The following is a 23,780-nucleotide window of genomic DNA, read 5'->3' on the forward strand; positions in this document are numbered from 1 at the left end:
TCATTAAGATACACCATGTCAAAGACTGCCTAAAGGGAACAAAGAGATCACAGTTAAAGTGAGGACTGAAAATTAAAATGAACAATATCACAGATGGGCACACAGCTAAAGATCATATGAAGTTAGTTCACAGTCTTTGCAGTCTTCTCTCACAAGCAAAACACGAAGTAGTTCAGACTAAATATTTCTGATTGCGCTGAGATGGAGGAAGTAATGCAGGTTGCATGCAACAAAAGTTACTTCTTAGATTAAACCGCACCTTCCTTTTCTAATAAGCCACAAAAACTTTGACAAATGTATAAGGGATTCAAAAATATCTGGATCATGAACAACGTACATTGGGATCTCATGGGATTGCGTGTAACAGCACACCACTGTCAGGACATTTTGCTTGTTGTGTCTAGGCATGTTAAGCTTCTCACGTGTCATAAATGTCACAAAACGCAATTTTCTTTACGGTTAGTAAAGAAATGACGTGATGTGAAATGACAACGGAAAGGAAAAGTGGTAACACGCAAAATTGGCATGTGATTGAGAAGCCATTTGACGATTCTAGTCTGCAATGCAGTATGATTTTAATCAAAACGGTAAAACAACAAATAGTGGTGAAAGATGTGTATATTTAAGAATATATTGATGAAGAGCTGAGAGAAATCAGTCCACAGCAGCAGATTAAAAAAATCGTCTCATAAATTTGCAAGGTATCTGCTTTTTATAGTAGTTTTCAATTTGTTCAGGAGAATTACAGGCTAATATGTGAAAGAAAAACAAATTTCCTGACAAGATTATTCAATCAACTGAACCGGAAAAATAAAAACAAGAGAAACTAAAAATATTTTTGCTTTTCTAAACAAGACCGACAATCTTTAAAAACTGCCTTTTCATTAATCCATCAAGATGACATGATTAACACCGCCAACTCAGCAGCTACACAGAGGCTGAAAAAGCCAGTGTCAACTGCCTGGGTCTCATGGCATTTAAAAAAGAACTTGATTGCATAGATGCAATCTTGACTGAACACCCTCAGAGGCTCTCTGCCGATAACTACCATGAGGAGTAGCTGTCATGGCTGGTAGTATGACTCACACCAAGCGCGAGAATGATGTCCTGGATGAATACCCTTTAGCCCCACTGGGAGTGTGCTGTCCCGCTCTTCTGATGTCTTTGAGTGTCTTGGACCTAGAGGTCAGCATCTCATTTTACACGGACAAAAATCTATTTCAAAACCTATCTCTCTCCACTTGCATTAAACCCACTGGGGAAGAGAGGCTTTCCTCTAATTGTTTTTCCTTGGCTGCAGAGCTGGGCCGGGTGTGAGTGAACATAGTCCGTATTAGGGCTCTGATTGGTGAGCAGGTCATTCAGACTCATCATTTACGCATTGCTATGTTACAGTATGGCATAATTCAAAGTGTCTTTTTTTTTTTTTTCATTGAGGGAGCAAGGTGCCTGTGCATCTGCTTTCGATACTGAAAATGAACTATTCTGCCCCTGCTTGCGTGCGTTTGGCGTCCTCTAGGCTGTTACACCAGCTCGGCAGACAGCGAACAGTTTCCTAAGAAAGAAGCTGAGGTTTCTTTTCTAACTTTACTCAGGAATCACTGTAAAACTAAATAAACATACAAATATGTGTCATCATGTCATTTTATCTAAATACATTCTCATACAAAAATAAAGTAGCATGTTTAGATTCATAGAAAAAAGTCTGCTAGCTTAATGCTAACTTATATGGGAAATTGTATAGCGATGCAAGCGGTTAGCATGCACGGATTAGCGAATGTATTTTATACTGTAAACTCTGTTAATAAACGAAACATTCTCTAAATGCGGTGTTACAACATCTGAACATAAAAATAATACTCACAGGCAAACATTTTCTGGCCATATAAAGAAGAATAAAAAGGATGGGAGTTTTCCTGCTGTCTGTCTGCCTGCCTGCTGTCATCTGAACCTCTCCCTGACTTCTTGTTGTCTGAACCAGCTACGGAAACACTGAAGGCACAAATTAGCATTGCTACAAGAAAATCTCTGTTAAACTCAAACTCAAAACCATAACATCACACTCCCCGTGTGTTATAATGCATTATAACACTACTCGTTTTTTTACAAGCAATACAACCTCTGAAACAGGCCTAGTGTACATCTTCTGAATACCATGTCTGACTACTTTAACATCTACTTTGCGGACTTTAGAGTCTTTACTAGGAATGGTGTTCACCACCACTCCTACAGGCCACTCATTTCTTTTGACTTGTGCATCTTTAAGAAGCATGACATCTCCTTCAGTCAGGTTTGGCTTCTCCTCATGCCACTTTCACCTTGGTTGAAGTGACACCAGGAACTCTTGACGCCAGCATTTCCAGAATACATCAGCCATAGCCTGGACTTGCTTCCACTGCTTCCTGTAGAGGTCTTTGAGGTCATATTCTCCTGGTGGTGGCAACACTGGCTCAGCTTTCTGTGTCAAGAGCATGGCAGGTGACAGGACAGTGGGCGCATCTGGATCAGAAGATCATTTCTGGATCATTTATAATGGCCATGACTTCAGACATGAACGTAACCAGAACCTCATGAGTCAAGTGGGGTGTTTATGCCTTAAGCAGCAGCGCATCCAATATTCTGCGAGCAACTCCTTTCATCCACTCCCACACTCCACCCATGTGTGAGGAGTGTGGAGGGTTAAAGATCCACCTGCTGCCTTGATCCTAAAGGTAAGTTGCCAGCTCAGGGTCTTCAGAGTTCATTCTTAACTCCTTGCACGCCCCCACAAAGTTTGTTCCTCGATCAGAACGGAAGAGACGAACAGGACCACGGACAGCGGTAAATCTTCTCAATGCATTTACAAAGCTTGAGGAGGATAGTGATTCAAGCACTTCAATATGCACTGCTCTTGTAACTAGGCAGGTAAAGATAACTGCCCAGCGCTTGTTCTCTGCAATGCCACCTCGGGTTCGTCTTGTGCTGACGATCCATGGGCCAAACACCTCAACTCCTACATTTGTGAATGGAGGACCTGGTTCGAGTCGTTCAGCAGGTAAGTTAAAACATTTTTTGTTCTTCCATTCTTCCTCTTAGCTTGTTACAGATTACACATTTCTGTATGATGTTTGACACCAGCCTTTTGCCTCCAATCAGTCACAGACCAGCAGAACGTACAGCACCTTCTGTCAGGTGCCTCCCCTGATGCACCACCTGTTCATGGTAATGCCTCACCAATAAAGTAGCTACATGGTGTTTCTTGGGGACAATGATCGGGTGTTTCTCTTCCCAGGGAATGTCTGCCAAAGAGATGCGCCCTCCAACTCTCAGCAAGCCATCTGCATCCACAATTGGGTTCAGTTTTCTCAGAGGACTAGACTTGGAGATGACATCACCCCTGGAGAGACATTTCACCTCTTCAGCAAACACATCTTGTTGAACATTTCTGATGATTATCAGTCTTGCTCGTGTCGGAGCATCTATCTTGCTGTTCAGGCTTTTCGTGTGCGCTCTGGCCTTGTGTATGAGCTTGGTGATAGCCTGATTGAGTATCTTCCAGCTGGAGAAGCGTTCAAATCGGTGTGAACTAAGCTCACCTTCAAAAGATTTGGTTGCGAAAGCTGTGACCTGCTGTGCGCGTATATCTACGTCTGCATCAGGTTCTATCAGCTCAAATGTCTCTGGGGGGCAGGAGTCTCTGGACAAGAAAGATGGACCTTTAAACCAGTTGGTTTCTTTCAACATGATGGCTAGCACTGAGCGGGTCCCATGGTATGCAGGGTTGTGCTCTGTGCTGCCGAAGTGCCACTGTTCAGGGCTTGTGGACTTTCTGATGCGGGCAACTCTGTTGGCTACATATACATAGAATCTTCTGCTTGTGTTGTGAATGTAGCCCAAAACAATCCGACTATCTGTGTAGAATGTGACCTTGTGGATGTCTATGTCCAGTTCAGTCTGTTAAGTCTGCCAATTCGGTAGCCAAGACAGCCGCACAAAGTTCTAAGCGTGGGATGGTGTGTGGAGGATGTGGAGCCAGCTTCGATTTGCCCATGACGAACCCGATATGAGTGTTTCCCTCCGTGTCTGCTGTTTTCAGGTATGCCACTGCTGATATGGCCATAGTAGAAGCGTCAGAAAAGACACAAAGTTCTCTGTATCTTGTGGAGCACAGATAAACAGGTATATATGGTCTGTCGATCTGAAGTTGTTCAAGTTCACACAGTGAGTCATTCCATAGTCTCCACTGTTCTTCCTTCAGTGCTGGCAGAGTAACGTCCCATTCAGCTTGTTCGGCAGATAGCTCTCTGACTAAGGCCTTTCCTTGTATCGTTACAGGTGCCACATATCCCAGGGGATCATAAAGGCCATTGACAGTCGAAAAAATTCCCCTTCGGGTGAATGGTTTTCGCTCTCTGGATACGTGGAAGGTGAATGTGTCTGACTGCAGGTTCCAGGTAAGACCTAGACTCCGCTGTGGTGGCAAAGGGTCCACAGTCAACTCCAAATCCACCAGGTTTTTGGCCCTCTCTTCTGGTGGAAAGGCATCCATCACAGCACGGCTGTTCGATGCTACTTTGTGCAGTTTGATGCTGGACTCTGCTAGCATTTCTTTGGTTCTTTTCAGGACAGTGATGGCTTCATCGTCAGTGGGAAATGAGGACAACCCATCATCAACATAGAAGTTCCTCATGATGAACTGTTTAGCTTCGGCACCATGCTTTCTCTCCATGCAGTGCTGCTCTTCTCGGGCCATAGATGGCTACTGCAGGAGAAGGTGAGTTTCCAAAAACGTGGACTTTCATACGGTATTCAGTGATCCGCTTGCTGGGGTCATTATCTTCAAACCACAGAAATCTCAGGAAATCGTGATGGTCTTCCTGTACGATGAAGCAGTAGAACATCTGCTGAATGTCTGCTGTTACTGCTACGGGCTCTTTCCGGAAGCGTATCAGGACCCCCAGCAAAGAATTGTTCATGTCAGGCCCTCAGAGAAGAACATCATTGAGGGAGATGTTCTAATGCTTGGCACTAGAGTCAAAAACCACACGGATCTGGTCTTTTTTCTGAGGGTGATAGACACCGAAGGTTGGTAAATACCAGCTTTCTTGGTGTGGCATTAGCACTGGAGCAGGCTCCGCTTGGTCTGAGTCGAACATGGCTTGCATGAATTTGAAGAAGTGTTCCTTCATGGTGTGTTTCTTCTCCAGCATGCGGCGCAAGGACATGAGGTGGTTGATGGCGTGCTGTCTGTTGTTGGGTAAATGCAGCCTGTTCGGCCTGAAAGTCAGGGGTGCTACCCAGCAGTTCATCCATGTACACCTCTCTGTCCACGAGGTCCAGGAACAGCTCATCTTCAATGGACATCCCAAGCTTATCATCATGATGTGTTCTTTGAAACACATTACTGGCCAAGCTGTCATTCTTTTCTTTTACACCTATGCTGCTGGTGCTGAGAATAGAGTGACGTCCACTCACCAACACACTGGTGTTGGTGAGTGGTTCTGAAGACAGAGACATTGGTTGTTCTGTGCGCTCTTCCCAGGCACACGTCACAGATGATCACCCACCCAAGGTCCAGCCACTGGGCAAACAGAGCGCTGTGAAGTCCATTACATTGTTCTCTTACTTTGTGCACCTGGATCAAATCTCGCCCGAGGAGGAGGAGGATGGATGCATCTGGGTCCAACGGTGGGATTTTGTCCGCCAGGTGCTCAAGATGAGGATAGTGTCTGGCTACCTCTAACAATGGTATTTCAGACCTCTCATCTGGTAGCATGTCACATTCAATCAAAGTAGGCAAGGGAATTTGTGTGCTGCCGTCTAGTGATTCCACAATGAAATTGCTGACACGTCTTCCTGCAGTCTCGAACACCCCTGAACATGTCTTCAGGGTGTACCTTGGTCCCTCCCCTTTAATGTTGAAGTAGTCACAGAATTCTGTCCTGCACAGTGACTTATTGCTTTGTTCATCAAGAACAGCGTAGGTCTTCATAGCTCGGTCTCTTTGCACTGCAGGATACACCAGCACAAGACAGATTTTGGAGCATGACTACTCCATCAGTGATTTCTGTACATTTGGAAATCACTGATGGACCAGTCTCCCTTTGCTGCTGCTGTTGCTCCCCGCCATGATTTGCAGCGCTCTGGTGAACATCTGCCTTCCATGGCGCTGGCCCTGGATGTAGTGCTGCAGGATGTCTGTCGCTGTTACACTCCATACATTGCACTGGCTTGTCACAGTCTTTAGCGACATTGGTAGATGATGCGCAGCACCTGAAGCAAATGTGTTTGTCCTTCAGATATGCCTTCCTTTCTTCCAGTGTTTTGTTTCTGAAGCCACGACACTTTCTCAGAGGATGAGGCTTGTTATGTATGGGGCTATTGTAGTGCTGCCACTGTTGTTGCTTCCTGGTGAGATTTCAGTCTTTTTAACAGCTACTGATGTTCTCATGTGTTGGTTGTACGGGTTGTTTTTCTCTGTTTTGGGAGCACACCATGTTGCTGCAATGCTGGCAAAGCTGGGATCGTTGCGCGTTTTTGCTTGTTCGCAGATGAAGTTGACAAAGACTGAGAATGGAGGATATGGAATTCTGTGTTGTTCTTTGTAACGTGACCCTACTGTGATCCACTTCTCTTGTAGGGCGTGTGGGAATTTCTGGACTATCGGGCTGACTCCACAGGAGGTGTTGAGATATGAAAGACCAGGTAAGTATCCATCTGTCTTAGCTGCCTCGAGCTCCATGAGAACGTCTCCAAGTTCTCTCAGTTTGTGATTGTCCCTGAATGAGGTTTTGGGGAAATCTTCTATCTTTTTCAGGAGGGCATTCTCAATCACCTCTGGTGAGCCGTAGACATCCTCCAGTCTCTGCCACAGCATCTTGAGACCCGTAGGTGTATTGTGAATGTGTACTGCTCTGATTCTTTTAGCTTGCTCAGATGATGATGGCCCAAGCCATTTACACAGTAGGTCTAGCTCCTCTCTGGCAGAGAGCTTTAAGTCGTCAGTTGAGCTGATGAAAGATGCTTTCCAGGCCCAATAATTCTCCGGCTTGTCGTCAAACTTCAGTAAGCTGAACTCACCAGCTCCCGTCGTATCAGGTACCTCCCTAGGTCAGTTGCAGCTGCTGTACTGGCGGGGCTGGCGTTGTACATTGGGAATGAATGGGTTTGATATGGCTGTGGGGGCCTGCGTTCATCGATGGTATTGGGAAGTTCCCTGTCACAGTATGATTTTCTTTGTGCATTTGTAGTGTTAGTGACATCATGTGAGCGACCAGTGGTTTCTCCTCTGTGCAAGTGTTGTGACATTAACTCAAAAAACTCATAGTCACTGATTTCACTCAATGGCTTAGCACCCTGATTCCTGTAGTTCTGTGCTTCACTGCTGTCCATGGTAGGCTGGCGCACTGGTGGATGTGAACTTGTTGATGGCTTTGCATTGGGAGGTGAAGTTGTGACTGCATTTAATGAGTTGGTGGTTATTACACTCTGATAGGAGAGGTGACCTGGATATTGAACAGGATTTTGCACTGTAGTGCTCACATTGTGTATTTCATCTGGTTTCTGAGGCAGCATGTTTTTACTTAGCTGAAGTGGGTCCCCCTGCTCATATTCTTCAGCAGCTGCTTCTAGCAGCTCAGCTTCAGCCTGTGCAGCTGCTGCTGCCTTTTCCATTCTCAGTTCACGCAAACTAGCTTGTAGTATAGCTTGTTGTTTTAGCATCTCTGCCTCTCGTTTGGCGAATGCTAGCTCTGCACGTGTGGCTTCAGCTTTAGCTCGTGCTTTCAAAGCGAGGGAGCTGGCTACAGTTTGCTGGTTCGTGAGCAGCTGGGAATTTGTGATCCTGTTTCTAGTTCTAAAATCCATCTCTTGTTTGCTCTGTGTCATGATGATGGCTTGCTTTTTTTAGCGAACAGTTTCCCAAGAAAGAAGCTGAGGTTTCTTTTCAAACTTTACTCAGGAATCACTGTAAAACTAAATAAACATACAAATATGTGTCATCATGTCATTTTATCTAAATACATTCTCATACAAACATAAAGTAGCATGTTTAGATTCATAGAAAAAAGCCAGCTAGCTTAATGCTAACTTATATGGGAAATTGTATAGCGATGCTGTAATATTTCCCTCTCCCTGACTTCTTGTTGTCCGAACCAGCTACAGAAACACTGAAGGCACAAATTAGCATTGCTACAAGAAAATCTCTGTTAAACTCAAACTCAAAACCATAACATCACATGAACTGTGCATTAATGAAACCATTCCAATTTTACAAACACATACTCTATAGCTAACAACTGCCTACTGTAACTTGAAGTACAAATACAGCTGATATCTGACACAGCACATTTTTGCAAGGTAAGTGCGGAGAAATGTGGAGGAACAAATGTTTCCCTGACTACGAAAAAATTCTGACATTTGCTAACCCCAGCATCAGCTGGGAAAATCTTTTTTGTTTCCAGCAACATAACACCTTCTTTTACAGATAAATAGAAGAGTGGTGGAGATGGCTGAGATGAGTTGAAATGACTCAAAGTTCATGACCTAAAAAGAAAGATGACAACAGTTTCTGAAAGCCCCAATAATGACATTCCAGAAATGGCTTCTGGCCACTCATTTGACAAACAAGATGGAGATTCACTGACGTAAGTTCGCATTGTTAGGGCAAGATAAAGCTACTGATGTGCACATGTATCAGTGTATACAAGTTTTAGGCCATTCAGTATTTGCCAAGGTGCAAATGCTCGAGCTGAAAAGCCTCTTTTCACAAACTGTCACACTGAAGTAGCTGTATCTTTTTATAGTACCTTTCTGCACTCGCAGTAGTCCTCGGAACTCAGAAAAAGCAAGATTGGTGAATGATGTTTACAGCAGTGATAGCATAAGTGAGTAAGTTTTTTTTTTTTTTTTTTCTTTAAAAGACACAAAAAAAAAAACCAGAACTCTGGCCATTTTGTACTGTACACACTGTTTCTTCTGAATTAAATTTGTGATTCTTGGACTTGGACAGAATACAGTAAATGCAAATAAATAAATAATTGAATTAAAAAAAAAAATGTTAGAATTACTTCTTCATGAGATGCACTGGCAAAACTGCTGAGGTTTTGTGTCCTCATATGTCCCCAAATTATCAGCCATGCCTCCTCAATCATATATAATATCCGGTGAAGCAGAATCTGCATGGGCACTCACCAGGGAAGATGAAAAGCTTTATGTCGTACATTTTCTCCCACACAGTGATTGACAGTTCTCTTGAAATTATCTAGTATTTTCAAAACAAGCTAAGTATTTCTCAGTGCAAAGGGCATCTCCCTCAGTTCACCCTGAAAAATTTCCTAGAAGAATGTGGTGCAAAGAAGTGACCCCCACAGACTGGGAAATATACTGTGGACTTTCCATTAACACTAAATCTAACAAAAGGCCACTAAAACAACAAACTCTCTCCAAAAAATGCCCAGAAGTGACCAAAGAAAAAAAAAACCAATGGGAATCTATACAAATCAGAGAAAATGCACCTTTAAAGTGAAGACCCCTCAAAGAAAAAAAAAAAAGAATCTACAAAACTCAAAGGTGGAAACAACCAGCAGTTATACTCTATTCGTGCATCGGTCAAAAGCAGTAATACCAAGTTCACATCTCAAAGGGATTACTTATACATATTTATGGACATATATACTTCTACACATATTAACTTTTGATCTGAAGTATGTGCTGATAGCTGTTTCCCTGATTAACCTTATGATGGTCTGATGACCAACCCAGATTTACTCATGGGGTAGTCTTTAGCTGCCTCAACAAACCAAATAAAATAAAATGCTGAAAAAGAAAAATGATGGCTGAGTGAATAGAAGCACAAACCCCAGCTTTAAAGCATAGGTCATGTTTCATGACCTATGTTTAACTCACTGGTATGCCCACATTTTAAAGTAAATATCAAAGTTATCTTTAACAAGTCGCATTAAAGCCAACACTAAAGGAACTAAAGAAGATATTGGTAGCTTTTTTGTGAGCAGACAGTACTATATTAATGTGAGTCCAACAAATTAATTAACATTTTTATTCTTTGTGACTGCTGTGTGCAGTGGTGCATTCATTTGCTACCTGTATTCACATGCCTCTACAATTTGTGAATATGGGAAAATTTCTAATTCGGTTACGATTTCTAGCTGTTATTTAAACCTTTCCACGGAGCAGCAGCAGCAGCAGCAAGTTTTAATAGTTTTATTTACACACAATTAACAATTAATTGGGATTACTGCAGTTTGGTTTAGGGATGGGTTCCAATGATACCTGTGATTCCAATCCCATTTTTCAAATCGACAGCCTATTGCTGTTAAATGGCCGTCCGAGGAAGGGAACAATACCTAGATTGCAGAACTATTGTATAACTCATATTGCCTCAAACTTGCAGAGTAGTGGTACACAATGTAAAGCAATTTATTATGGATTGCCAAAAAGAATAAGGTTCTTAGACAGGGTGATTTTAGAGAGGGGCAATTTGGCCCCTGGCTACCTTCCAATAAGGTCAAAGCCTTGTTTGAAGGGATCAGCGACAACAACAACAAAAAATCATCTAGAGACTGACCTGATTATTTTGTGGGAACACAATAAAGAAAACAAGCTGGCTGCAGCTCACATCATAGTTGAGATGTTCTGTTGTGGTTATAAAACGGGAAAAGCAGCCTTGTAATACTTTTCTTCATAGACATTTATACTCCTTTGTCATTTAATTCATCTTGGCCAAAGACATTTCAATAACAAGATGCTACTCACAAGTACTTTCTTTCCTTTTCTGCCAGAGAAGATTGCAGACTTCCTAACATATTTTTTCAGTTGCTCATACTGCCTGTATCCAACTAAAGTAGCAGTGTATGTGCCCCTAAAGTATTGACCTTAATCAGTACTTATTAACTCCTGGTCTTTATTAAGTGCTGATAACTGGTGCCCTGATTAGCCTCATGATAAAGTGGTGACATATCCGGAGAGTTTCTGTGCCGTTTATTCAGCGCATGCCACCTAATGACCCTGAATTTAAAAAAGAAGATACAGAAAGGCTTGGAAATAATGGATGGATAGATGATAACTGCTAAGTGATGATGTCTAAATTTGTAGATAGCAATCAATATTTTCAAACAACTTCCCCTCAGTGGCAAAGGGTGGACTAAATTAGATAGCATCTGTCGGTGGATAATTTGTTTATGGTCATCCGTTAGATTTATTCGTTGTTATGTTACTGCAGTTTCTGTGCAGCGTACAAAGATAAGAAACCCGCTCACATTCACAAATATTGCTGTAATGACCCATTTCTATATAATCTAAAATGTTGTGTTTCTGCTCCCACACAGATGTTGCATCATGTACTGCTGATGTTCTACTTGAACGTGATCGTACTGAAGGAAAAGGCCAACACACGTTACATACATCTATTTCTACATGTGAAATGAAAATGGTTGTCACGTTTAATTATGTTAAGGTACAAGATATGTCATCAGAGTCACATAAACCAACTGCAGCAGTGCATCAAGAACAGCTGAGATACAATTACCTCTTTCCTAAAAACCTTCATAACTTATTTCATCCTTCACAATTGAAGTTTCTCAACTTCAGGGTCACTTTCATGCAGCATCACTTAATGAGTGAGCGGTGATAAACTCTTTGTTTGACAGGGTTTAATAAAGAGCCTTAGTTCCTTATTCGATCTTGGAAAAAATGGAATACAAAAAGGCTGCACTCAAACTGACATTATAACTTTACACATCAAATTGCAGTGTTCAAATCTGGATATCAAATGAGGGGGATTCACATCATGTACCTAAAGTTTTTAGTCCTCTGTATTATCTCTGATTGAGAATTCATTAACACAATCTGAACTATACTCATACTGAGCCTACAACACTAAACATATACTGTATATTCTACAAACATATATAGTGTTACACTGACGTAGAAAATAAAATAAAGATGTCTCTGCTGCAAAGCGAGTATGTTTCAAACTGACAACTGAGCTAATCATGCTGTAAAGTATAACTTCCTATATTATTTTATAAGCAATACTCTTAACAGAAGTAACCAGTGTGCCCAAGACCCAGAGAAAGACAAACTTCCAAAGCCAAAAACTGTTAGTGTATCTCTCAACACATTTTATTTACCCAGCCTGTCTATGGCCCTCAGCCCACAGCCCAATCACTGCTACTACAGTTATAAATCTTAAAAATGGTCACAGACTATTGTCTGCTGTGGATTAATAGACATTTGGTGTTCTAGTGAGTATTGACAGCAGCAGGATGGTGTATGTTGGATCAAATAAAAACACATTACAGTGCCCATGTTCATGGTAATGAACAAACATGTAGCTTAGTGTGATGGTGTGAGTCACTGGTGTGTGTTTGCATAAACATAGAGCTTGGTTTCATGGGATTTGTTGAAAATAAGAAAAATATAAAATACTGTTAGATTTATACTATAACGTATTTGAGTTTGTGACTTTGCAATTTCTAACTAAATAAATTACTTAATAGATTTGCAGCAGTCAAGGGCTCACATTAAGTAATTTGCTTGTCTGTGGGTCTTTCTCTCCAAAAGTAAAAGTACATCTCATCACAGTCTATCCAAATAAACAAGCAAGGAAGTAAACAAGTAAATAAATATATAAAGAACTAAATAAGTAATTGTTTTCTTCCTTCGTGGGTTTCACAGTGTCAGAGGCAGAGTAGGGGCCACTGCTAAGACTCTTCTGGCATGGAAATGACTTCCTCCTCTAATGCAAATGTCACAAAGAGGCTCTGATCCACTCCTAATCGCTAAGTAATCACTTTCTTGTTTGATCCTTCTGTGATAGTAAGAATGGATTTCAAAAATCTGGTAAGATTCTGATAGGGAGATTATAAATTTTCAGGACATGTTGAAATTTTTAAGAGCTACACTAAGCCTTAAAAAAGAGTGAAGAACAAGCGAAGACTTTGCCATGAACCTTAAAATCTTCTCCCAGATGGCCACTGATCTGTATCATCAACTAGCATCTTTCATTTTAAAAAGCTCTTTAATTATTTTACAGAATCGGTTCCAATATAAGAGCTGCTAACACATCTAATGCTGTTGCCTAACCAATTTCTGGCTGAAAACAATAAACAAAGAGATTAAAAAAATAAATGTGCCATGCAGCATTTTTGTGATGCGTGCATGATATACTGCAGCCGGATGCTCACATTTACCATAAAGATGAGAAAGTGCTATGCAACTATTAGAATGTATTTAATCCTATTGTCATGGAGAGAAAATTAGTCAGTAGGGGAAAAGCAAATGATCTTGTGGAGAGTTTTTTTTTTCATATAATCATTTGTTGAATTACCTAATTAATTAGATACAGAGTATGCTTTTGATAGATACCTGGGGATCTCTGGGAGATGCTTACAATGAGGAGCTATTATTCATTCTTAGCAGCACAGAAACAAAATATCCCATTGTCATCACAGTCACTGCCATTAGCAGCACAAGCTCGCAGACAGGCGCAACAGTGATCAGTCCCTTTGTTGCTATTAGCATTTGTGGATAAAAGGGGACTCATCTAGTAGTTTGCTGACATGAAGTGTGTAATTATCATTCCATGTATAACAGGCTGCTTATTTGCCCCAGTGACATCCTCAAAGGGGAAGGTTGCAGTGCAGTGATCCATATCACCTTATCTCTCATTCCCCTTGGGGCACCACATTCGGCATGGAGCAGCAGGCTAATAAAGATGACAGAGGTTCGTGCCACTGTTTAAAGGGGCAGGCCACATTTTTTCACCTACAGAAGAGGGCATGCAAACATCTTTGAGGTGAAATGTAATAAAAGTGACCCCCCCCCCACCCCAGATAGGATAGCTAGGTGTCCTCTACAGAGAAAGTTGGTCACAGACATGGTCTTTATGTGTTTTACATATAGAAAGCAATAAGCTTTAGCTTTATCATATCTTGTATAATTGCAAATCTTGAAATTCTGCTTTTCTACTATCAATTTGGTCAAGGACGCAAAACTGGAGAAGACAATGACCACAACAGGAACCTACGAGCACCAAAGTTCAATCTGGAAAATAGAATTCTATTATACAAATGCTAAACTGAGTGAGAATAGGATGTTAAGTATGCATTTTGCTGAATATGTAACATTTGCACGCGTATGCTTAGCTTGTTTATGCTGATGGACTCATGATCAGGGGTTGAAACCAAGTGCAAAGGCAAGAAGGCAGGGGAATGCTCAGTCTGTCTGTCGTTTTAATGATGCTGCAGTCAAACCAGAAGTCTACAGAGGACAGCAACAAACTCTACTGCCAAGTAGGGCACACTAACTGAATAGCTCAGTGAGCACAAGCCCTAATAGCAGACAAAAGGAAAATGAAATAGTTTTCACACTAAATGTTCTCTATCTTGAAAAGTGTTATGTTCACAGCTGAAACAGGCAGACTTCAAAATAGAGGATATTATTATCTCTCACCATGTCCAGAGAGAGCAACCTGAAGATTGGCTTTATAGAGTTTCAAGAAAACAGGCAGTGTGTACGAGCAGGTTAATTCTCACCGGTGCTGAATTATCCTGTGGGGAGATTCAGGTAATGGTGGAGGCAATGGGAACATGCCCTGGGCACCAGAGTCTGGCTCCACACCGTGCTCAAAGGCCAGGGAAGCCCTCTGGCACAAACCTTAAAGCTGTACCATGGCCAGCGGTCCTGATAGTGATCTGTCCATGGTACTACTCTGTTGATATGAGGCTGTGGTAGTGCATGCAAGGACGTATGCGTTTCTGAGCTCACTGAAGCAAAACCGAGGAGAAAGATGAAGAAGTGTAGAAAAAAAAATCAAGAGGAAGTGTTGTGAAAACTGTTCCAATGACCACAGAGTTTCTCTAATAATCAAAACATTTTGTTGTCAGGACACATGAGAATGGAAATATCCATGACTTCATAAACAGGTTAACAGTTTGTACTATTACCTAGATGGCCTACAGTCTCTCAGACATGATGGAACTCACTGATGGAGTCACTTCCAAAACTGGAGAAGTCTCCGCAAAGGTATAGATACAAGTGACAGCAGCAATTCTAAAAAAAGAAGACTGCTGTTATTTCCTCCAAAAAATGTTGTCTGCGCTACTAGTTTTCAAAAGGATAGATAGATAGAAAGAGAGAGATGTACATGAACAGAAAGAATTTATGCATTCGCCTGCGCACATTATTTATATATGACTATACGCTACAAAAGAGCATTACTGAGACAAGAATTTTTGAACCTACACAATTACACTCACGGATTAAACAGCAGGAAGTTAGGCACCCAAAAACCCCACAGGAGTGTGCTGTGTGTACACACTCATCAAGCTGTCTTCTGTACTCACAGATTCCAGTTGCCCAGGCAACCCTGTCTTGAAGATTTTAAACTCGGATTTAACATATGACGCCTCCTGTGTCTCTCCACAGTCAAGAAACGGGATTACTGGCTGGAAAATCACTCCACTTTTCGGTTGAGTATCCGGTAACATATCTCCGCCGCTGCATTTGGAGGTAGCATATGGCCAGAAAAAGACAACAGCAAATCCAGTGACACACTGCCCTCAGGTAATGCTCTCCTATATTTCTTGGCAGACTGTGACAAGAGGAAAGTCATTTGCATAGCTGTTATATTGTGCTTTGACACTGTCAACAGCATTTAATGCGATTTGTCGAAATGTGGGCCACAAGTAAATCTGAAAAACACTACCAGAGGCATTGTAAGAGTTTGGGGTATTAGAATAGGATGAGGTGCAGGGTTTGTGTGGGCTCCGAGCGTCTCACTATTATCACAGAATAAGTTTCTTGCTGTAAGTTGGCTGTACAGTTGTAGTCAGGTCAGTGGTTTATATGCCGAGCTATTGTCATATTTCCAAATATAAACATCATGTTCTCCTCAAAGCAACTAAGGCAGCTGGCCTGTGTCCAAACACAGCTGGCAAACACTTAAGTACACGTGTACAGCACTGCTGTGCTGTTAAGATAATGGCAACATGTCGAGAGGGAAGAACTGTGCATGCAGCATTTGGATATGAGAACTCCCACAAAGTCACTAAGGACTGCTGCTGTATGCTCATGAAGTGTGAACACTGAGTGTACACTGATACACAACTTTGGAGCATAAGATTTAATCACACACCAACCGTATAACCAACCAGATACATATAAGTTATATGCACACTCTGGAAAAAATAAATAAATAAATACAGTAGAATGGAGCGAATTCGAAAGACACAAAACAATTCAAGTAAACAGTCCATGTTTTCAGAACCTGTTTTTAGAATTCTTAGATAGGGAAGCTATATTCATTGACACATCCAACGGAGCCACTCTACATAACCATAGCAACAAAATCATAATTTAAAAAAAAACAAAACAGGTACCTTGTCAAAGCATTACAAAATGACCCACTGAGTGCTCCAAAAATGACTCATCCTGGCATTTTCTGATGTGCTGGGTTATGGATAACATATGGTTGCAATTCATCTACTAAAAGTACATGGTTAAGGTTTTGTGAGTGTATGTTGCAAGGTTGTGACTCTATGCTAATGACAAAATCTGTCCACAGACACGTAAACACCCGCCAACGTACTTAAAACTGCCTCTGTGGTTGTGGTAGTTCCTGCGGCAGTAGGTGTCTCCAGGACCGCATTTTGAGATGATGACGCACGCACACACACACATATATACACAGACTCACAAGGTGAAAACAATAGCCTCACTGTGGAGGCAGGAAAAAAATCTGCTCTCACTGTGTCATAATGGGGTATTGAGTGTAGATTGATGAGAGAAAAAAAATGAACTGAGCATAAGGCTGCAACATAACAACTGTGAAAAAAAGTGAGATCAACAGTTGCCCCATATTTATATGTTGGATTACAGTGACCTGATGCTTTACAACCCGTGTAGCACAGGTTGTAAAGCTAACTCTGACTTGTGATGTTATGAATAGAACTGTGGAAGCAGATGGCTTCATTAAAAACTGACAAGCTTTCGATGGTATTCAGCCGATGATGGAGATTTACGACTGTCTTTGGTTACTGTCCTTTCCAGACATTATAAACTATTGATTTGTTACTGCCCCACCACAAATACCAACACACCCACACGGCAGGAGAGGAAATCTAACTGCACATATTCTACAGAAGATTTAAATATATAAAATGACAAGGTAACGATTATTTCTTTTTCTACCACAGAGTTTTATCAATCATATATTCAGCAACTGCATACCTCATGAATGACAATGATGATTTTCAGAGAATGTTTCGTGGGCCATTTGAGGCTGAGCAGGGAGCTCAGTATTTTACAGTATATCTCAAGCTAATTGTACCTGAAAATGTTTTGTTTGTTATTTGTGTCGCATCTTAAAACATTTATGACAAATCTGTTGATTACCAACCAACAATAAAAAAAATAAACACGCAGCTATAGAGTCTTTCTTGTTGTCCTTTGAAACCAAATCTATCCACGTATCAGCTCAAATTCTACTTTGAAATAAAACAACCAAAGACCGCATATACAAGTAAATAATTTAAGTCAGTATGTGTTCAATTAGAGAATGTACGAGTAATTTAGAGAGCAGCTCACAGCGCAGTTATAACTGGAACATTTGTGTGGCATCCACCAATTCTATAACAGCTTCACTGTTGTAAACCACAGATACACATCTTTTTTTTTTTCCATACTTGTCAGGGGATGTGAAAATTCTCAAAATGAAAAGCATTCTTCTCTTAACTCGCTTTCTTTCATTAGTAAAAATATGATAAGATCAAATCTAACACAGTCAGAAGTTCAAAATGTGGAGATTGGATTCCAGCATTTTCTAGGTCATGCTCACAATATCTCACGCAGATTATTTTGCAATTTGTTAGCAGGAAGTAAATAAAATGCCTCTGGAACATAATTAATATTTTTCTCTTTAGCTGTTGATATTTCATGTTACCTTGTAAAGCTAGGATATGCTCACATTGCACATGGAGTGGGGACAGTGGTATCCAATTCAGCAGAGAGCAGGATTATAAATACAGGTGAATCTGAGTCATAATAATGAAATGGGCTATGGTGGATACAGCTGAATGACGGGAAGAGTATCAGAGAATCAGCTCAGCTAGCGGACAGGCCAGTGCTAAATTAGGGAAGCGTCTTAGGGAAGACACTTGCGTTGGTGAGTGAAAGGATCCCAGAAGAGTTATGTCAGGACGGATGGAGGAATTCTGTAATGGGCAGAATGAGGGGGATCCGATGATTAAAATTAAGCATAGTGCAGAGCGGCACTCAACAGGCAAGCTAACAGACACCGCTTGCTCCTCCGCCATCAGAATGATATACCTGGGCGCCCCACTGGGAGAGGTCCCATATGTACAGTTTCATTAGAATGACGTGAATTAAAACGAGCACGGCGTGAGATGAGCTTGTGTGCGTGTCTTTGAGGAGCAGGCTCTAAGCACCGCCACACACACATCCGCGCTGACATTCTTCTCCCAAACAGGCAGCACATTAGTACCCGCCCTATCAAATGATCCATCATGACTATTTGGTGTGCTATTAAAGCATAGAAGACAGCTTGATGGTATTACATATCCATAGGGCTTAATCCGTGGCCTGCCAGTATTCAGCACTCCCTGAAAACATTCATGTGGCTTGTAGTGCAATATCATACACACTTGAGAGGCTTTCATTTATTTGCTCTTGAAGCATTAGCTGTAGGGCTAAACAACATCCATTACTGAGGACTGCTCTCACTCTCTTACATTCACTCCCTGTCTCTGTCTGGCTGCTAATCTTGTGTCATCTTGAGAAAACTAAAATAAGAGGTATTTTAAAGGATTCATACATCAGAAAATCTTCCACTTGAGCCACAATATGTCCAGGAGGTGGACTTTGTAGACTGTCGCATTATGATTGATGAATGACTCGTCATTATGCTGGTCTGTCTATTTATCTATCCATCGACCAGCATAATGACTCGTCATTATGCTGGTCTATTTATCTATCCATCTATCCATCCATCCATCCATCCACCCATCCAGTATAGATCTATTACACATTTGTTAATGCATAGCCTATACAACTTATAAAAAGTATGAAATATTTTCTTCTTTAGTATAATAATGCTTTCCTGTGATTTCCCTCTATTGTCACTTTTATCAGATGTGCACGCTGATGCAAAGAGACATGGTTACTATCTGAATGCGTTTCTTCTTCTTTGTTTTTGAAGTCAGAAGAAAAGAAAAATATTTGACGAAGAGCAAACGATTGATTTCACAATTACTATTAATATTTTTTAAACAAACAGTAGTGGGGTCTGTGAGATCCCAGACAATGGGGAAATAAATCCAATATCAACAAAATACAGAAGTTAATCTTATCAAGAAGTGATTTTAAGAAACAATTTGAAGTAAAAAGCATGCAGCCAGTGGCTAATGTAAGCTGAATAACAATGGACAGCAGGTCTATCTGTTAAAAAACCTGTCTCAAACTCAAGCTCGGCACCGCTGTGTTTTTAGTATTAGGTTAATTTAACGATTAGGGAAGGTACAGTATGAAACATTTATTTCAAATTATATGGAAAGGTCAAGTGAAAATCCTAATGAAAAGGGCAAGTGTGACTTTAAAAGCAAAAATATCATGAACCCCCCCCCCCCCCCCCCCCCCCCCCCCCCCCCCTTTACACCCTTATACCCCATTCTGTGGCGATAAGGTTTGTACAGTCACTGAAAACTAACTTATTCATGATTTAAGGGGATAAAAGAAAATACAAAATGCCATACAATAATAGAAACCATAGGGGAACTCATATCACATCCATTACTTTTATCTCTAATTTTGAATATAATGTAGCCGAGAATTTGAGTTAGTGTGGCTTGAAAGGTTCTCTACAATAATCAGATTTATCTTTAATACATCCTAAGACGTGTTAATTCTGACTGCAGTCTGGATGTGTCATGCATTAAAAAATCCTCAAACAGAATTCGTCAGGATCCAGCACCACAAATGAGCACTTGCTGAAATATTTAGTTTATTCAGCCCTCTGTCTGATTGGCCAAGTTTCGATTAGATACGAGGATTCCCCAGGTGAGTATCAACCCCAGTTCCATTTGAACAGGAGGTAAAATGAGAAGTCAACAGTATTTAGTCAAATAAAAGGCAGAGATTAAAGAAACTTTGGCAGCCAAGTGTCAGTAATTGATTTATAATTTATCAACAGTTGTGCTGCGCAGTCGCCACCAGAGAGATGGGGACGATTTCTGTTACAACCTCTTTGCTTTCCTCGTGAGAACACTTAATATGGGCACCTCTGTTCCCCGAGTGGTTATTTAAACAACAGCTATCAACAGACACTGCAAAAACCTGACAGAATATAAGCAAAACAACACTCTCCGATCCCTGCCTGATTGAATGAAATTGTCACAGCAATGAAAATGATCTATGATAGTAAGGTGCATGTGTAAAGTGCCATAAATCTCTTTTTGTCCTACCTTGAAAGGTCAGCATTTGCTAAGATGAGTCCAGAGACTCTGTTTTATTTCACAATAATAAAAGTGAGGAAGCAGAAGTTACTATAAAGACAGAATTCCTGCCTAAGCGATAAACCACTGCTAGCTCATTATTGAACAGTGTTCCAGCACCAGGGTGGGGGGGGGGTGAAACCAAGGTGAATGTCACCGTAGTGTGGTGTGGTCCTTTACGTTCACATTTATTAAGCAGTGTTTAAATAACCATCAAGTAAGATGCAGAATTCACCAGTAAGGCCTGGATATTGAGAGAGTTAGTAAGGCTTCGTGGGTCAGTGACCCCAGATGACGAGGAGCTCGAGCATGAGAACATTGTACAAAGGCCAGTTTACACCCGGAGTTACCAATTTATTGAACACATGAGTGCAATCTAACTCACTTCAGAAACCACAGGACAGGAATAAATTCTTTCTCTGAAACTCATAATTTTCGGTTTTTGTGGAGAAAGGCACATTATACTGAATTGTAGTACTGGTCATGTCTCTTTGCCGGTATTTTTTTAAAATTTCCTTTTTCGCCCGCCATCCCTCTTAAGAGAGTAATTATAAGTGTGGTACGGCACTTCCAAAAAGGAGGGTGACTCACAAGAGAGAATTTTAAGAACGTTTAAAATTGTTACAGCACAGGCCGAGATATTTCAGTCTAGCATGGGATAAACTCAAGAAAGGCTGGATTCTACATTTCCCCAATTCCCATAATACAATGCAATATTACCTTCTGCCTGATAGCATCATCAGAGTTATATTTTTAGACTTTGGAAAGTTTCCTCCAGAGCAGAATAATACATGATACCACTGTTTACACAGATTAAATAGTGCTTCTCATGACCAGTAGACTGAAGTTCATGTGTACACTTGGTGCAGTGCTCCTTCAAGCGTCGTCTGTCAACGGCGGAAGCCAGAACTGCACATTCTAATTTATTCTCATCAGCAAAGCCGCTCTTGCAATGCATTTGTCCTACTGCTGTTCACTTATTTGTCTTGGAGGCCCATCAGCTATTAGATTATATAAAATCCATCAGAATCCATCAACAACAGAGCAGAGAACAAGAATGTATTTTACAGAGGACCCATAGGCTTAGCTGATAACATTTCAGGCTGTACAATGTGCCTGAACCACATTATACAAATCCAATCACCACTCAGTGACTTCTCTAACAACTTGGTGAAGAGTCAGCCGCTTTTACAAAGCAACCCTGTATAGCTCTCAAGAATTATTGGAGAGTTTTTGGCAAAAACAAATGGTCAGGCAAGGATGTGATAGCAGCAGCTGCTACTGCTTTCCAATTCAAGTGCTTATCAGAGACGCTCTTGAAGTGAAACAAATTTCTCCTCTGTGAACTGTAATATTTTGCAGATTTGTTCTACTGATCTTTACTTTCATACAAAACTTTAAAACATGCCAGTTTCATGTACCATATAAACTCTGTCTTAGAAATACTGTACAAAGATTTTTGTGGTTGTTTGTTTTTTTTTTTTCTCCTTCAACGGCAATTTAATTATTGGCAGCGCTCAGACAGTGTAGTACACCAACTGGGACTTTAATAACTGATAACTGTTGAGTCGCCAGCTGTGAACTATTAAGAAATGATGGTGATGACCAGCAGATTGAGACATCAAATTCCCAAGCAACAGCCACTGATGTCTCCCATACAGCTGACCCAAATAATAGCTTGTTTCCTAACAACTGCAGTTTGACAGTGCACGGCTATTCTCCTAACACAGCCATAAACCTGCGATATGACTATTGGCATTGACCTCATTCAGATGCCGAATGACTAGAAATGGATGCTCTAGAGAGCAGTGGAGGGTTAATGGCATTGAAAGTGTAGGCAGGTTTACTCACCCTGTACCAAACAATCTCTCGAAGCCTTCCGTCAGTTTTGAAGTTACACTTGAGAGTAACAGTCTCTCCCACGACAACAGGAGGCAGGGGCTCTATGGTAACCGTCAAATATCCTGAAAAAAAAAAAAAGAGGATGAAAGAGTTTTATTACAATAAAAACACTTTTTCCAAGCAAACTATGCACTACTGTGTTGTCCTTTCTTCCCTTTCTTACAGAATTAAATGTTGGACAACAGAAATAAAACAGCAACGAATTTACACTCCATGAATCATTTTTTAAAAAAACTTAAGATTGACTGAGTCAGTATTCTCTTTTGGAATAATGCCATGATTCATCCACATGCAATTACGCAACAAGCACTCTCCCACATGGGGGTTAAGTATCTTGGTAAATAGCACTTCAGTGGCAGTTACTTAAGGAGGGAAGAGCTTTCATTTTTCATTGACCTTGCGCAATTTCTTTATCTGGTTTGGAGATTCAAACAAACAAACTTGAGTTACAGAGCAGCCATTTCTCTAATCTCTTCCTCAGACCACTGTCATCTGCATCGCATGCACTTTTTGGCTGCAATTAATGTAAGTAATATTATAAGTAATATTATCTGTTCTGCTTCCTGAAATTTTATCTTCCTTGAAACAGAAAAATGTATGAAATCTGCATGATCGTATTTCAGACATAATTGCTTCTCAAATTATTTCCATGGAATTTATCCATGTTATTGTGTTTTGCTGTACAAAATCTGTTAAAAATTGTCATCAGTTATTTATCTGAGATTGTTTGGCCTTGAATAAACACGTTCAGTCAATAAACTTCTAAGAGAAGAAAAGACATTTGAACGCCACTGCAACTCGAACATTGGCTGTGAATAATTTATCATTCACAGTCAGTAAATATAAAGACTATAATGAGAAATGTTGGAATGAACAAAATAGAAGTCTTGGGTTTATGATGAAAATGTAGTTTAAAGAGAAATGTTGCCATTGCTTTTGACAAGGGGGGCTCAACCATAATCTGTATATAATAACACGTTTTTCTTATACTTAGAAATCTACTTTCTAATTAGTACCATGCGGTAAACAGCCTGGAGCTTCCTATTGTCAAATAATTGAAAACACTTATATTTTTCATTAAGATTTAGCTGAGGCTTTTGTGATAACAGGCATAAACAGACAACAGCAACACAGATTAACAAATCACAAACAATGCACTTGTCAATAAAAGCAACTAAACCAAAGTAGAGGAGAAACTATTCAGTGATGGAGAGAGATACAGATTTGAATTCTGGCTGCTCAGAGAGAAAGACTAGAGTCCCAGATGGATTCATGACCTTTCCATTTTATGCCTGATCATCAGCCCTTTACATAACCATCTACACAGTACTTCACACAGACTTGGAGGTGCAATCCCACTATTCCACACAC

At 40.7% G+C, this 23,780-nt stretch overlaps 1 protein-coding gene across 1 annotated transcript in view; it reads right to left on the reverse strand.

Annotated features, from left to right (window-relative positions):
* igsf21a (immunoglobin superfamily, member 21a) overlaps positions 1 to 22,794 on the reverse strand; it is a 110,388-nt gene extending 87,594 nt beyond the window's left edge. Inside the window, exons 1-2 of the mRNA XM_041034380.1 lie at positions 22,773 to 22,794; positions 22,359 to 22,471 (exon numbers count right to left, since the gene is read on the reverse strand). Coding sequence (XP_040890314.1) covers positions 22,359 to 22,471; positions 22,773 to 22,794 — 135 coding nt within the window. The remainder of the gene's footprint in view (positions 1 to 22,358; positions 22,472 to 22,772) is intronic.
* Between the last annotated feature and the right edge of the window lie 986 nt (positions 22,795 to 23,780).

This window comes from Toxotes jaculatrix, chromosome 3, assembly GCF_017976425.1.
Source record: "Toxotes jaculatrix isolate fToxJac2 chromosome 3, fToxJac2.pri, whole genome shotgun sequence".
Lineage (NCBI taxonomy): Eukaryota > Metazoa > Chordata > Actinopteri > Toxotidae > Toxotes > Toxotes jaculatrix.